General features: G+C 35.6%; 1 protein-coding gene across 1 annotated transcript; it reads right to left on the bottom strand.

Moving 5' to 3' along the window:
• Window positions 1-875: 875 nt before the first annotated feature.
• LOC118858211 (olfactory receptor 2W1-like) lies at window positions 876-1,802 on the bottom strand. Its single transcript, XM_036768700.1, has one exon. It carries the CDS (start codon window positions 1,800-1,802, stop codon window positions 876-878), a length of 927 nt encoding a protein of 308 aa, XP_036624595.1.
• Between the last annotated feature and the right edge of the window lie 13,851 nt (window positions 1,803-15,653).

Here is a 15,653-nt window from a genome sequence, read left to right on the forward strand (position 1 = left end):
ATTCAATTATCCACATGTATAATACTACATACAACATTAAATTTAAAAAGAATAATAACAAGATAGTGCCTTTACCCAGAAGCATTTCTATCAGAATTTCATTGAAAATTTAAGAAAGATGAGAACATAATGTTAATAGTTTCCTATACCCATGTTAAGATTCACAACATGCTTCCTTCACAAAGTACCATGTTACAGAACACAATCATTTCTAGATGAGCCTATAGATGAACCTATAAGATGGTTGGAAATTGGGAGAAAACATGTAGTCTCCAGAACAACAAAGATGAGAGGATTATAAAAAGGAATCTTAAGTGGTAATTTTGCACAACTCTCCATTTTACTGCCCTCCAACCCCTAATAAGCTAATGTAATTACTTTCTATCTATTCTTGATATTCTTTCTTATATATTCTTTTCTCACAAAAATGTGAGCTTCATGGGGGCAGTGATTATTTTTACTTTGCATCATATTCCCAGCAGTTACTGCAGCCTATGCTGTTATAATAAGCTCTTAATAAATGCTTGTTGACTGACATATATGTATGTATTTTTTTAAAAATCGTATATTTTTAACCATATAGCAAATGATTGGGAGGAAAAAAGGCACAAAATAAGGTTGCAATGTGAAATATTATAATGCAAATGATAATGTACACAACAATAATTAAAGTTCTCTATATATACACACATATGTGTATACATGAATCCTTGTGTATGTAATATACATAGTAACTAAAGAAAAAATAATTTTATTAGTCTTTGGTAAAGATTATTTAGTATCCTATTTTCTGACAGTATTCCCTTAGGTCTCATTCTCTCCTGGATTCTAAAATTCTTTTAAAATTTCAAATGTCCTCTAATTTCCAGAGATCCTTACTCCCTCCTTACCAGTCTCTTCATTGCCCCCATCATGTCTTTGTTCCTCAGGGTATAGATGATGGGATTGAGGCTGGGAGTAACAATAGTATAGAAGAGAGTAAGGAATTTGCCTTGGTCTTTGGAAGCACTGTTTCCTGGTTGCATGTACATGTAGATTATAGTCCCATAGAAGATAGATACCACTGTGAGGTGAGAGCCACATGTATTAACTGCCTTCTTCCGACCCACTGCTGACTTTATTCTTAATACAGCTTTGGCAATTAAGACATAGGAGATGAGAATGAGGGCAAGGGGTATCAGGATAATGACAATGCCCAAAGCAAATACAGTCAGTTCGATTGTTGTTGTATCTATACATGCAATCTTGACCAGAGCTGGAAGTTCACAGAGGAAATGCTCCAGGATGTGATTCCCACATCTCGGCAATTTCAGGGTCAGTGTACAGAGCATGACAGAATTAGCCAAGCTGATCCCCCAGGCCACAGACACCATCTGAAGACAGACCTGTGAGTTCATGATAATCAAATAGTGCAAGGGTTTGCAGACAGCAGTAAAGCGGTCATAGGACATCACAGCCAGTAGAAGACACTCAGCAGATCCAAACCACATATAGCTGTAAAGCTGGATGGCACAGCCCACATAACTGATGGCCTTATCTTGGCCCCACAAATTCACCAGCATCTGAGGAATGATGCTGGTGGTAAAGCAGAGGTCTAAGAAAGATAAGTTCCTGAGGAAAAAATACATAGGTGTATGAAGCTGGGGGTAGAGAAGGGATACAAGGATGACAGCCGTGTTTCCAACCAAAGTTATTAAGTAGAAGACTGTGACAATTCCAGAGAGGATCATCTCCAGTCCAGGATGATCAGAGAAGCCCAGTAGGATGAACCCATCTGCAGAACTATAATTGTTATAACTCATACTTTTTCAATGCTTTTCTCCCCTAGGACCAAGAAAGGAAAGCATTGATGATTATAGAGAGGGCTAGAATGTCAAAGTAATTCAGTGATTTTACTTAGCAAAAGAAATGCATGCTGTCAATACTGTATCTAGATACTTAGTGTGTGTGTGTGTGTGTGTGTGTGTGTGTGTGTGTGTGTGTGTGAGAGAGAGAGAGAGAGAGAGAGAGAGAGAGAGAGATGGGCCTTTTTTCTCAATAATTTGTGATTTAAGAAACATCAGTAGTTGAAGGAAATGCTAAATTTCACTTAAGGGTTAGAGAAAATAAAAAAACATCTACTTCAGGTCCAGAACCCCTGATGCAGGCCAAAATAATGCCAGTTGCTTCCATTGTTCTAGTGTTTTACTCTTTATATTCACTTCATTTTAAGAATTCCGTCAGATAGATAGTATAAGAATTAGCATCCCAACAAGGAAAATGAGATGCCCAGAGATTGTGATTTGCCTGTCTTGACACTGAACAGTGTGGAATTTCATATTCAATACTTTTTCTTTACCTCCTTCTCCTCCATCCCTAGCTTTCAAAGTGCTAATCATTCAAAATAGGAAAGTAAGAAGTTTTGAGTCTTGGTTTATTGGCACTGAAAAGGAGGGTGTATCTAATACCCTGTTAACCTTGTTGTTATAAGATATATGATCCTATATGTCCCAACTAATTTTCTACATAGCAAATTATGTAAAGCTTAGTTCCTTGTCTGCTCATTGCAGAATGTTGTTTTTAAGTGCATGGTACTGGTCATAAGCAGTAATATGAGAACTAGGGTAAAAGAATATATATGGATATACTCCCCATCCACCAAGGCTGCAAAACAAGATTGAAGGTGCATACTTTACTACTAGTGGATTGTTAACATCTTTATGCATTGTTTCAGAAGCCAGGTCAGCAATATTGTGTCAGACTTCCTGAAAAGTATAAGAAGAGAAATAGGATAATTATCATGAAAAGACTGTGGCACAAGACACCAAAAATAATTGATAAGTGAAATAAATTCAGTAAAATAAATGATGATTGAAATGTAACTAATTAAAAAAAATAAATCTCATCAAGACACAGACCATAACTATGCATGCAGGATCATAACAACTTCAGAATGACTGCAAACATGATATTCATCTAAACAGTAATGAGTCCTTCATGAACCCTGACAAATCTGATCTCCCTTTACTTTCCTTCTTTGGTCTCACATGGTACTTTGTTTTTTCAGCTTTCTAATATGTGGATCATTTCATATCATTTATTATCATATTTATATCTTACCCTATTTCTAATCTGTAAGTTCATGAAGAAAAGAGTTTTATGTCTTATTTAGTAATATTAGCTAGCATTTATATAAGGTTTTAAGGTTAGTATAGCTGTTGTATGCTACCTCATTTGATCCTATCAGCGCTATCCTATGAAATGGGTTCTTTTATCCCAATTTAACTTATGAGTTAAGAAAGATTAATTACCTTGCCCAGGATCACACAGTGCAGTGTTTGAGGCAGGATTTGAACTCAGTGTTTTTTTTTATAATTCCAGATCTTGCTATCTGTTTACCTTGCCACCTAGCTGTCTTAAATTATGTTTCTTCTTTATGAACTAGGATTGTGCTCTGCACAGGATAAATAGCTAATGTGTTTGTTGAAATGAAACCTCAATTGAAATGTGCAGTTAGAGCAGTTCTACTATCCTGTGTTAAGATGTTGCTGCCATCTTGCACTGATTTGAATGCTGGATGAAAATCAAATTAGCTCTCTCCTTAGGTACTGCCTGTGGCTAAGTGATGGGTTTGAATATGTCGTAAAAATTAGCATAGCATAACACTTTAGATCCAAAATGGTCTTTGAGATAATCTGGGTCAAATATCTTCAGTAGGAAAACCAAGTTTGCATAAGGAATTTTGCTCATCATTGTAAGTCAGTTGTTAAGAAGCCAGGCGCTATAGAAACAAATGTCACAACACTCTCAATCTGTGCCACTTGTCAGTTTTCATTGACTCAAATCAATGCAGAATAGTGTGCTAGGACCCATGTGTCCTACTTAATCACTCTAATAAAAGCTCTGTCTAGTGGTCACCTGAATCTGTAAATGTTAAATGTTCCTCTTGAACATAAACTTGGCTTCAAATGTCTGTTCCTGGGGAAAAACAAAACAAAACAACAACAAAAACTTCTTTACCTATGATTGTATTCCAGCTTCAACACATTTTTTCCAGTGTCCAAATTGATTCAACCTCTCCTTTAAAATATCCTCATTTGTAATTAATAATAGCTTGAGACTGCTTTAACATTGCCTACTGAGACAGCTGTATATGCCTTCCTCTGGAATTCACAACCCTGATATTAATTAGTGATAGAACAATGCTCACTCCAAGACACTTTCTGTCTATGATTTTAGGAAACTAACACTGATAAAATAAGCACAGTGGAGAAAAGTTGTATAATTGGAACTATGAATAATTCCAATTAGGAATTACAGATTTCTTTGATTTTTAAAAGGTGCTTTCCTCAGAATAACTCTGAGGTACAAAATGCAATTATTACATCTACATTTTGCATATGGGAGAAATGAAGGTAAGAAAGAATAAGTCATATGTCCAAGGCAAATAGTTGGTAAGTTTGGGATTAGGACTTGAATCTAGGTTTCCTGATGCTGAGATTCCTGCTCCCACCAGAACCCATAATGCTTTTGAAAAGATCAGCAAATGAGATCATTCTACCTGTAGAAGAGAAGGCTAGGCAGTGACTAATAACAGCCTGTAGTTCACAAATGGAGGAGTGTAATCTTCTGTTTTCCATCTTTGTTGGATGAAAATAAGAGGGTATGAACTGAAAAAACCATAAGAAGATTAAATAAACAAAAAGCAATAAAAGTTCAGACACAAAGAGAATCTGAACAGGGAGAGACATAAGGACCTGGAAGAAGTACTTAAAATGAGGAGGGTAAATTTCCAATTCCAGCATGAGGTAGGTTGTGGCATGATAAGCCTATATCTTTGAGATAATGTCCTAGAGAATATTACACTTTCTCAAGTTCCTTCCTTCCCTAGAATGGCCAATGCATTTTGGTTGATTTGGAATTCCCTTAGTAAATCTGGCATCTTCAGCATACTTACACTCTCTCATTGGAAAGGCAACAGCTTTAGGCAGAAGCTCCTTTAAGTAAATTACAAGGAATCTGTGGTCTGTTTTTAGACACTCTTCTGTGTCAAAAAGGACCAAAACTCAGAAAAAGAAAATGCATCCACTTCCATTGTCAAGTAATGCTGAAAGACTGTGATATTTATAATGGCAGTGTCTTTTATATAATTTGGCAGGACCTTTTACAAGAGACTCATCTGAGGCCTCAGAGATCAACAATTAAACTCAAATGCAGTGGTTGCAGTATGGAAGCAAAATTAAGCAGAGAAAGTCCCCAAAGGCTTACCTCTTGCCTGAAGTTGACTAAAAGTTATGAGTTGACAAAAATCATCAACTAGTCAAGTGTAATATCTTCCTAGTGCTATAAAGGACCTTAGAGATCCTCTAATCTAGTCCTCTTATTTTGCAAAAAAAAAATGAAAACAAAAACTGGGCCACAAAGAGGTAGACTGTGCCCAAGTTCACAAGGTAGGAAAGGTCACTAGGAGGAAAGGGACAAGAGATGGTCTCAACTCCCAACTCAATGTCCTTTCTACTATAATATGAACTCCAGTATTCAGCATACAATCTAGCCACACAAGATTCAACAATATCTATTACAGCTTATCCCTGGTAAATACTTAATACTAGAATTATAATCAATTGCTACACCATGTATGACTGAATCACACTGTACCGTCAGTTAATCTGTTCATGCTGGTGTTCATCATCTTCATCGCCATCATCATTATCAACTTCACAGCTATATTCAACTCCTCACTCTTCCTCATCCTCCCTAGCCAATCAGTTTCCAAGTCTTTTTGATTCTACTTTCACAAAATTTGTCACCTCTATCTTCTTTTCTCACTCAGGGTTGTTAGCTACCCTTAAGTCCCCTTTACTTGTTTTGTAATTAACTAATTAATTTTTGGTGTTCAACATTCACTTCCTTTTTTTTTTTTTTGCTCTTTTGGCAGGGCAATTGGGGTTAAGTGACTTGCCCAAGGTCACACAATAGTAAATGTGTCAAGTGTCTGACGCCGTATTTGAACTCAGGTCCTCCTGACTCCAGGGCTGGTGCTCTACTCACTGCACCACCTAGCTGCCCCAAACTAGGAAGTTTCTGAAGCTGTATTTGAACTTAGGTCTTCCTGACTCCGGAAGCAGTGCTTTATCCACTGTGCCACCTAGCTGTCTTAACATTCACTTCTATAAGATATTGTATTTTAAATTTTCTCCCCCTCTCTTCTTTCTCCCTCACCAAGACAGCATTGAATTTGATATAGGCTCTACGTATACATTCACATTAAACATATTTTCACATCAATCCTGTTGTAAAGAAGAATTAGAACAAATGGGAGGAACCATGAGAAAGAAGAAACAAAACAAAACTAACAAACAAAGGAAAAGAGCCAATAGTACATTTTGATCTGCATTCAGGCTCCATGGTTCTTCCTCTGGATGTGGACAGCATTTTCCCCCACGAAACTCTTTTGGAGTTTTCTTGGATCCTTACATTGCTGAGAATGGATAAGTCTATCAAAGCTGGTAATCACACAGTGTTGCTGTTACTATGTATAGTGTCCTCCTGGTTCTTCTCCCTTCATTCAGCATCACTTCATGTAAGTCTTTCCAGGATTTTCTGAAGTCTGCCAGCTCATCATTTTTATACCATAATAATATTCCATTACACTATATAACACAATTTGTTCAGCCTTTCCCCAAGCAATGCACATCCCAACAATTTCTAATTCTTGGCCACCACAAAAAGAGTTGCTACAAATATTTTTGCATATGTGGATCCTTTTCCCATTTTTATGATTTCTTAGGGATATAGACCTAGATGAGGCATTACTGTGTCAAAGGGTATGCACAGTGTTATAGCCCTTTGGGCACAGTTCTAGATTGTTCTCCAGAATGGTTGGATCAGTTCACAACTCAACCAACAATTCCTTAGTGTTCCAATTTTCCAGCATCTCCAACATTTATCATTTTCCCGTTTTGTCATGTTAGGCAATATGATGGGTGTGATGTGGCACCTCAGATTTTGTTGTGATTTGCATTTCTCTAATCAATAGTGATATAGAGCATTTTTGTATATCTGTATGACTACAGATAGCTTTAATTTCTTCCTCTGAAAACTGTCTGTTCATATCCTTTGACCATTTAAAATTGGTGGATGACTTACATACTTATAAATTTGACTCAGTTCTGTATATATTTTAGAAATGAGGCCTTTATCAGAAACACTGATGGTAAAAATAGTTTTGCAGCTTTCTGCTTCCCTTCTCATCTTGGTTGCATTGGCTTTGTGCAGAGCTTTTTCAATTTATTGTAATCAAAATTATTCATGTTGCATTTCATGATGTCATCTATCTCTTGTTTTGTCATAAAATTTTCCATTCTCCACAAATCTGACAAGTAAGCTATTCCTTGCTTCCTAGTTTGCTTATAGTATCAGCCGTTATATCTAAATCATGTACCCATTTTGACTTTATAAGGTATAAGATGTTGGTCTCTGCCTAGTTTCTGCCACACTATTTTCCAGTTTTCCCAGAAGTCTTTGTTAAATAGTGAGTCCTTATCCCAGATCCTGGAGTCATTGTGTTTATCAAACAGTAAATCACTGTAGTCATTGACTACTGTGTACCTAACCTATTCCACTGATCTACTACTCTATTTCTTAGCCAGCACCAAGTAGTTTTGATGATCGCAGCTTTATAAGACAATTTAAGATCTGGTACAATTAGGCCACCTTTCCTTGCATTTCTTTTCATTAATTCCCTTGATATTCTGGACCTTTTATTCTTGCAGATGAATTTTGTTATTATATTTTCTAGCTCTATAAAATAATATTTTGGTAATTTGATTGGTATGGCATTGAATAAGTAAATTAATTTAGGAGGAAATGTCATTTTTCTCATATTAGCTTGGCCTACCCATGAGCAACTGATGTTTTTCCAATTATTTAGATCTGATTTTATTTGTGTGAAAAGTATTTTGTAATTGTTTTCATATAGTTCCTGGGTTTCTCTTGGCAGGTAGACTCCCAAATGTTTTTGTCTACAAAAATATCTACAGTAACTTTAAAATTAATTTCTCTTTCTATTTCTTGCTGTTGAGCTTTGTTAGTTATATGTGGCTTATTAGTTATATGTAGGTTTATTTCACATACTGAAACTTTGATAAAATTACTTATTATTTCAAGTAATTTTTGTTTTACTTCATTCTCTAGTATCCCATCATATCATCTGCAAAGAGTGATAGCTTTGTTTCCTCTTTGCCTTTTCTAATCCCTTCAATGTCTTTTTTTCTTCCCTTATTGCTAAAGCTAACATTTCTTGTATAATATTGAATAACAGTGGCAATAATGGACATCTTTGTTTCTTATTGGAAATCCTTTTAGCTTATCCCCATTACATTTAATGCTTGCTGATGCTTTTAGATAGATGCTGCTTATCATTTTGTGGAAGAATCTATTTATTCTTGTGCTCTGTAGTATTTATCTATTGAGATAATTACATGATTTCTGTTAGTTTTTTTTGTAGATATGGTCAATAATGTTGATAGTTTTCAAATATTGAACCAGTCCTGCATTCCTGGTATAAATCCCACCTGGTCAGAATTTTTTAACCTCAAGATAAGTTGCTGTAATTTCTTTGCAAATATTTTTTTTATTTTTTCATCTATATTCATTAGGGAAATTGGTGTATGATTTTCCTACTCTATTTTGCCTCTTCCCAGTTTTGCTATCAGCACCATATTTTTGTCATATAAAGAATTTGGTAGGACTCCACATATATTCTGAAATAGTTTATATAGTTTTGGAATGAATTGTTCTTTAAATGTTTGATAGAATTCACTTGTAAATCCATATGGCCTTGGAGATTTTTTTCCTAGGGAGTTCATAGATGGCTTCTTTAATTTCTTTACCTGAAATGGGGCTATTTAAGAATTTTATTTCCTCTTCTGTTAATCTGGGCAATTTATGCGGCAGAGCCAAGATGGCAGAGTAAAAGCAGGGACTTGCCAGAACTCTCCCCCAAATGCTTGTAAAAAATGACTCTTGTACAAGTTTTAGAGCAGTAGAACCCACAAAAAGCAGAGTGAAGCCAATTTTCAGCCCAAGACAACCTGGAAGTTTGACAGGAAAGGTCTGTTGCACCAGGATGAGAGAGGAGTGCAATCCAACGCAGGCTGGGCCTGCACAGACTGGTCTCCAGCAAACCGGAGCAAGCCTCAGGGAACTGAAACACTGGCAGCAGTTATGGTTTCCAGACTTCTCAGCTCCAAAACACCAACAGTAGAAAAGGGCTGTTGGACCTGGGAGAGAGAGGGGCACAGTTCAGCCCCAACCCATCAAACCAGGAACAGGCCTTGGGAGTGACTGAATCAGCAGAGGCTGTGGTAGTAGAAGTAGCAGCAGCTGTTTCCAAATCTCTCAGCCCACATATGGTAAGGGGATCAAACAAATGGTCAGAAGGAGATTATAGGAGTCTCTTTGCTGTCACTGAGGCAGGATTCTGTTTTTGTGTGTGTTTAAAGTACTTTATTAAACTAGATGTACAATGTGCAAATTCTTTTCAACAGAAATTTTAAAAGCAAAGTTACACAAAGTCTTTCAAGGACTCCTTTTTTTAAATTTATTTTTTATTTTTAGTTTACAAAGCTCAGTTCCACAAGTTTTTGAGTTCCAAATTTTGTCTCCCTCCTTCTTCTCCCCCCTAACCCCCCCCCCAGATGGCATGTAATCCCATATAAGTTCTACATACACTTTTGCATTGAACTTCTTTACATAATAGTCCACTTGTAAAGAAGAATTATAACCAATGGAATGAATCATGAAAAAAAAATGAAACCAAAAAAAATGTAAGAAAAAGAGAGGAAATAGTTTGCCTCATTCTGCATTCACACTCAGTAATTCTTTCTCTGTATGTGCATAGCTTTTTGTATCATGAGTCTTTGGGAGTTGTCTTTGAACCTTGCATTGATGAGAAGAGCAAAGTCTATCAGTTAGTTCTTACAGATACTTTGTGTCTGTAATCAGGTATAACGTTATTCTGCTTCTGCTCCCCTGACTCAGCATTAGTTCATATGAGTCTTTCCAGGTTATAATGGAGTCTGTCTGCTCCTCATTTCTTATAAGACAATAGTATTCCATTACATTCATGTAACAATTTGTTTAGCCATTCCCCAATTGATGTCATCCTCTTGATTTCCAGTTCTTTGCCACCACAAAAAGAGCTGCTATAAATATTTTTGTACATACTGGTCCATTTCCCACTTCTGTGATCTCTTTGTGATACAGCCCTAGAAGTGGTATTGCTGGGTCAAAGAGTATGAACATTTTTATAGTCCTTTGGACATAGTTCCAAATTGCTCTCCAGAATGGCTGGATCAGTTCACAGCTGCACCAACAATGTAACAATGTTCCAATTTTCCCATATCCTCTCCAGCACTTATCATTTTTCTTGTTTTGCAGGACTCTTACTTTGTTTATACTTGAATCCGGGTGGCAGTCCTAGGTGAGTCCTAGGGTGAGGAGGAGCATTGACAGAGGAGAGCTTGTGGCAACAGTGGAGAGGGAAACCTCCTCACAGAGGGCAGAAAAGATTGCTCATGGTCAATCATAAACCAGAGCACAGGGCAGGAGAAGAGTAAACATGTCTCCTTAGATCATACTACCTTGAAAGAACTGAAAACATACAGGTCCCTAGAAGTATCTCTGAAAACAGCAGCACAAAATCCCTGACGCTTGAGACAGTATGCCCTCCACACTAGAAGCAGAAGCCTACCTTAAAAAAAGACTTAATAATCAAGAAGTAGGCTGGGGAAATGAGCACACAACAAGAAAAAAAACCTCAGACTATAGAATCTTATTTTGGTGACAAGATCAAAACATATACTCAGCAGAAGACAACAATATCAAAGATCTATATCCAAAAACTCCAAGATAAATATAAATTGGTCCCAGGCCATGGAAGACCTCAAAAAGGATTTTGAAAATCAAGTGAGATAAAGATAAGAGGGGAAAATGGGAAGAAAAATGAGGGTAATGCAAGAAAATCATGTAAAACGAGGCAACAGCTTGTTAAAGGAGAACCCCCCCCCCCAAAATAACTGAACAAATTAACACTGTAAAAAATAGACTAGGCCAAATTCAAAAAGAGGTCCAAAAAGCCAATGAAGAGAAGAATGCCTTAAAAAGCAGAATTGGCCAAATGGAAAAGAAGGTTCAAAAGCTCACTGAAGAAAATAGTTCCTTAAAAATTAGAATGGAGTAAATGGAAACTAATGACTCTATGAGCAAATGAGAAATTATAGAACAAAACCAAAAGAATGAAAAATGGAAGACAATGTGAAATACCTCATTGGAGAAACAACTAACCTAGGAAATAGATCCAAGAGAGATTATTTAAAAATTATTGGACTACCTGAAAGCCATGATCAAAAAGAGAGCCTACATATCATCTTTCAAGAAATTATCAAGGAAAACTATCTTGATATTCTAGAACCACAGGGTAAAATAGAAATTGAAAGAATCCACCAATCACCTCCTGAAAGAAATCCCAAAATGAAAACTCACAGTATAACTAAATTCAGAGTTCCCAGGTCAAGGAGAATATATTGCAAGCAGTCAGAAAGGAACAATTCCAGTATTGTGGAAATGCACTAAGGACAACACAAGATTTAGCAGCTTCTACACTAAGGGATTAGAGAGCTTGGAATATGATATTGTGGAGGTTAAAGGAGCTAGGAATAAAACCGAGAATCACCTACTCAGCAAAATTGAATGTATTCCATGAGGGGGAAAGTGATATTCAGTGATGTAGAGGAATTAAATGGATTCTTGAGAAAACACCAGAGCTAAATAGAAAAATTGGCTTTCAAATATTAGACTAAAGAGAAGTATCAAAAGGTATAGAAGAAAGAAAAATCATAAGGGACTTATTTGAAAATTAAACTGTTTACATTCCTATGTGGAAAGTTGAAATTTGTAACCAATGAGACCTTTCGCAGTATTATGGTGGTTGGAAGGGATACATACATACATACACACACATATATTCATACAAATACATGTATACATATAAATATATGCATAGATGCCTATAGATATCTTTAATTTCCTCCTCTGAAAAATGTCTCTTCATGTCCTTTGACCGTGTCTCAGTTGGGGAATGAGTTCAATTCCAATAAATTTGACTCAGTTCCCTGTATATTTTAGAGATGAGGCCTTTATCAGAGACACCGGTTATGAAGATTTTCTCCCAGTTTTGTGCTTCCCTCTTATTCTTTGTTGCATTGGCTTTTTTATACAAAACCTTTTTAATTTAATGTAATCAAAATTATCCATTTTACATTTTGTAATTCTCTCTATCTCTTGTGTGATAAATTCTTTGCTTTTCCATAAATATGATAGGTAAACTATTCCTTGCTCTCCCAGATTGCTTATAGTATCATCCTTTATTCCTAAATCATGAACCCATTTTGACTTTATTTTGGTATACGGTGTAAGATATTGGTCTATGCCCAGTTTCTGCCTTACCATTTTCCAATTTTCCCAGCAGTTTTGTGAAATAGTGAATTCTTAGCTCAGAGGCTGGATTCTTTGGGTTTGTCAAAGAGTAGAATTCTAGAGTCGTTGACTACTGCATCTTGTGTACCTAACCTATTCGACTGATCCACAACTGTGTTTCTTAGCCCGTACCAAGTAGTTTTGGTGACTGCTGCTTTATAGTACAGTTTAATATCTGGTATAGCTAGGCCACCTTCCGTAGCATTTCTTCTCATTGATTCCCTAGATATTCTGGACCTCTTGTGCTTCCAGATGAATTTTGTTATTATTTTTTCCAGCTCTGTAAAAATAAATTTTGGTAGTTGAATTGGTATGGCACTGAATATCTCAATTATTTTAGGTAAAAGTGTCATTTTTATTACATTATCTTGGCCTAACCATGAGCAACTGATGTTTTTTTTTCCATTTATTTTCATCTGAATTTATTTGTGTTAAGTGTTTCTTATTATGTTCATATAGGCCCTGGGTTTGTCTTGGCAGGTAGACTCCCACAAATTTAAAGTCTCTACAGTAACTTCAAATGGAATTTTTCTTTCTATCTTTTGCTTTTGAGCTTTGTTAGTAATATATAGGAATGCTGAGGATCTATGTGGGTTTACTTTATATCCTAAAACTTTGCTAAAGTTGTTTATTATTTCAAATAGTTTTTAACTTGATTTTCTAGGATTCTCTAACTAAATCATCATATCATCTGCAAAAAGTGATAATTTAGTTTCTTCTTTGCCTATTCTAATTGCTTCAATTTATTTTTCTTCTTGTATTGGTATAGCTAACATTTCTAGTACCAACTTGAATAGTAGGGGTGAAAATGGACATCCTTGTTTCACCCCTGATCTTATTGGGAATGCATCTAGCTTATCCCCATTACATATGATGCTTGCTGATGGTTTTAGGTAGATGCTATTTATAATTTTAAGGATGGCTCCATTTATTCCTATACTGTCTAGTGTTTTTCATAGGAATGGGTGTTGTATTTTGTCAAAGGATTTTTCTGCATCTATTGAGATGAACATATTGCTTTTGCTAGTTTTGTTGTTGATATGATCAATTATGCTGATAGTTCTCCTAATATTGAACCAGCCTTGCATTCCAGGAATAAATCCTACTTAGTTGTAGTGTATTATTCTTGTGATAAGTTGCTGCAGTCTTTTTTTGCTACTATTTTATTTAAAATTTTTGCATCAATATCCACTAGGGAAATTGGTCTATAATTTCCTTTCTCTGTTTTGACTCTTCCTGGTTTGGGTATTAGTACCATATTTGTGTCATAAAAACAATTTGGTAGAACTCTTTCATCACCTTCCCAAATAGTCTATAAAGTATAGGAATTAATTGTTTAAATGCTTGATAGAATTGACATGTAAAATCATCTGGCACTGAAGATTTTTTCTTAGGGAGATCATTGATAACTTGTTCAATTTCTTTTTCTGAGATGGGGTTCTTCAGATATTTTACTTCCTCTTCTGTTAATCTGGCAATTTATATTTTTGTAAATATTCATCCATTTCCATAATGTTGTCAAATATATAGGCATACAACTGAGCAAACTAATTCCTAATTATTGTTTTACTTTCCTCTTCATTGGAGATAAATTCGGCCTTTTCAATTTGATACTGGTAATTTGATTTTCTTCTTTCTTTTTCTTAATCAAATTGACCAAAGGTTTATCAATTTTATTGTTTTTTTTTTCATAAAACTAGCTCAGATTTATTTATTAATTTAATAGTTTTCTTGATTTCATTTTTATTAAGCTCTCCTTTGATTTTCAGTATTTCTAATTTGTAATTTAATTAGGGATTTTCAATTTGTTCTTTTTCTAGCTTTTTCAGTTGCCTGCCCAATTCATTGATCTCCTTTTTTCTCTATTTTATTCATGTAAGCATTTAGAGATATAAAACTTCCCCTAAGAACTGCTTTTGCTGCATCCCATAAGTTTTGGTATGTTGTCTCATTACTGTCATTCTCTTGAATGAAGTTATTAATTGTTTCTATTATTTGTTCTTTTGCCCACTCATTCTTTAGGATTAGATTATTTAGTTTCCAATTGATTTTTGGTTTATTGTTCCATGGTTCTTTAATACAAATAATTTTTATTGCATCATGATATGAAAAGGATGCTCTGACTACTTCTGCACTGGATTGTGAGGTTTTTATGCTCTAGTACATGGTCAGTTTTTGAGAATGTGCCATGTACCACTGAGAAAAAGTATATTCATTTTAATCCCCATTCATTTTTATCTAGATGTCTATCATTTCTGCCTTTCTAAAATTCTATTCACCTCCTTAACTTCTTTCTTATTTATTTTCAGGTTAGATTTATCAAGTTCAGAGAGGGAAGGTTGAGGTCCCCCACTAGTATAGTTTTGCTGTCTATTTCTTCCTGTAACTCCCTTAACTTCTCCTCTGAGAATTTGCATGCTATACCACTTGGTGCATATATGTTAAGTAATGCTATCCCTTCATTGTCTATGGTAACTTTTGTCAGGAGATAGCATCCTTTATTTCTTTTAATTAGATCTACCTTTGCTTTTGCTTTGTATGAGATTGGGACTGCTACTGCCGCTTTTTTTTTACTTTAACTGAAGCACAAAATATTCTACTCCAGCCTTTCACCTTTACCCTTTGGTATCCCCCTGTTTAAAATGTGTCTCTTGTAAACAACATATTGTAGAATTATGGTTTTTAATCCATCCTGTTATCTGCTTTTTTTGTGGGAGAGTTCATCCCATTCACATTCACAGTTATGATTACTATTTCTTTCTTTTTCTCCATCCTATTTCCCCCTATTTATGCTTTTATTTCTCCTTTTTCCCTTCCGCTCCTTGACAGAGTTTTGCCTTCGACCACTACCTTCCTCAGTTTACCCTCCCTTCTGATTCCCCTCCTTTATCTCAACCTTTCCCCCCTGTTACTTCTTCCCTCCCTTCTGACCCACCCTCCTTTTTCTTTCCCCTTTCCCCTCCTGTTGCCTGCAGGACAAGTTTGATTTTTATACTTATCAGAGTATGTTATTCCCTTCTTGAACCTTATATGATGAGAGTAAAGCTCAAATACTACTCTTCTCTCTCCGTTCTTTCCCTTTACTATAGTATGTTGTTGTGCCTCTTTATATGATGTAATTTAACCTTTTCTAC

Source organism: Trichosurus vulpecula, chromosome 7 (genome assembly GCF_011100635.1).
Source record: "Trichosurus vulpecula isolate mTriVul1 chromosome 7, mTriVul1.pri, whole genome shotgun sequence".
Classification (NCBI taxonomy): domain Eukaryota; kingdom Metazoa; phylum Chordata; class Mammalia; order Diprotodontia; family Phalangeridae; genus Trichosurus; species Trichosurus vulpecula.

Coding starts and splice junctions, on each gene's coding strand:
- LOC118858211 (XM_036768700.1), bottom strand. CDS start 1,802: ATGAGTTATAACAATTATAGTTCTGCAGATGGGTTCATCCTACTGGGC.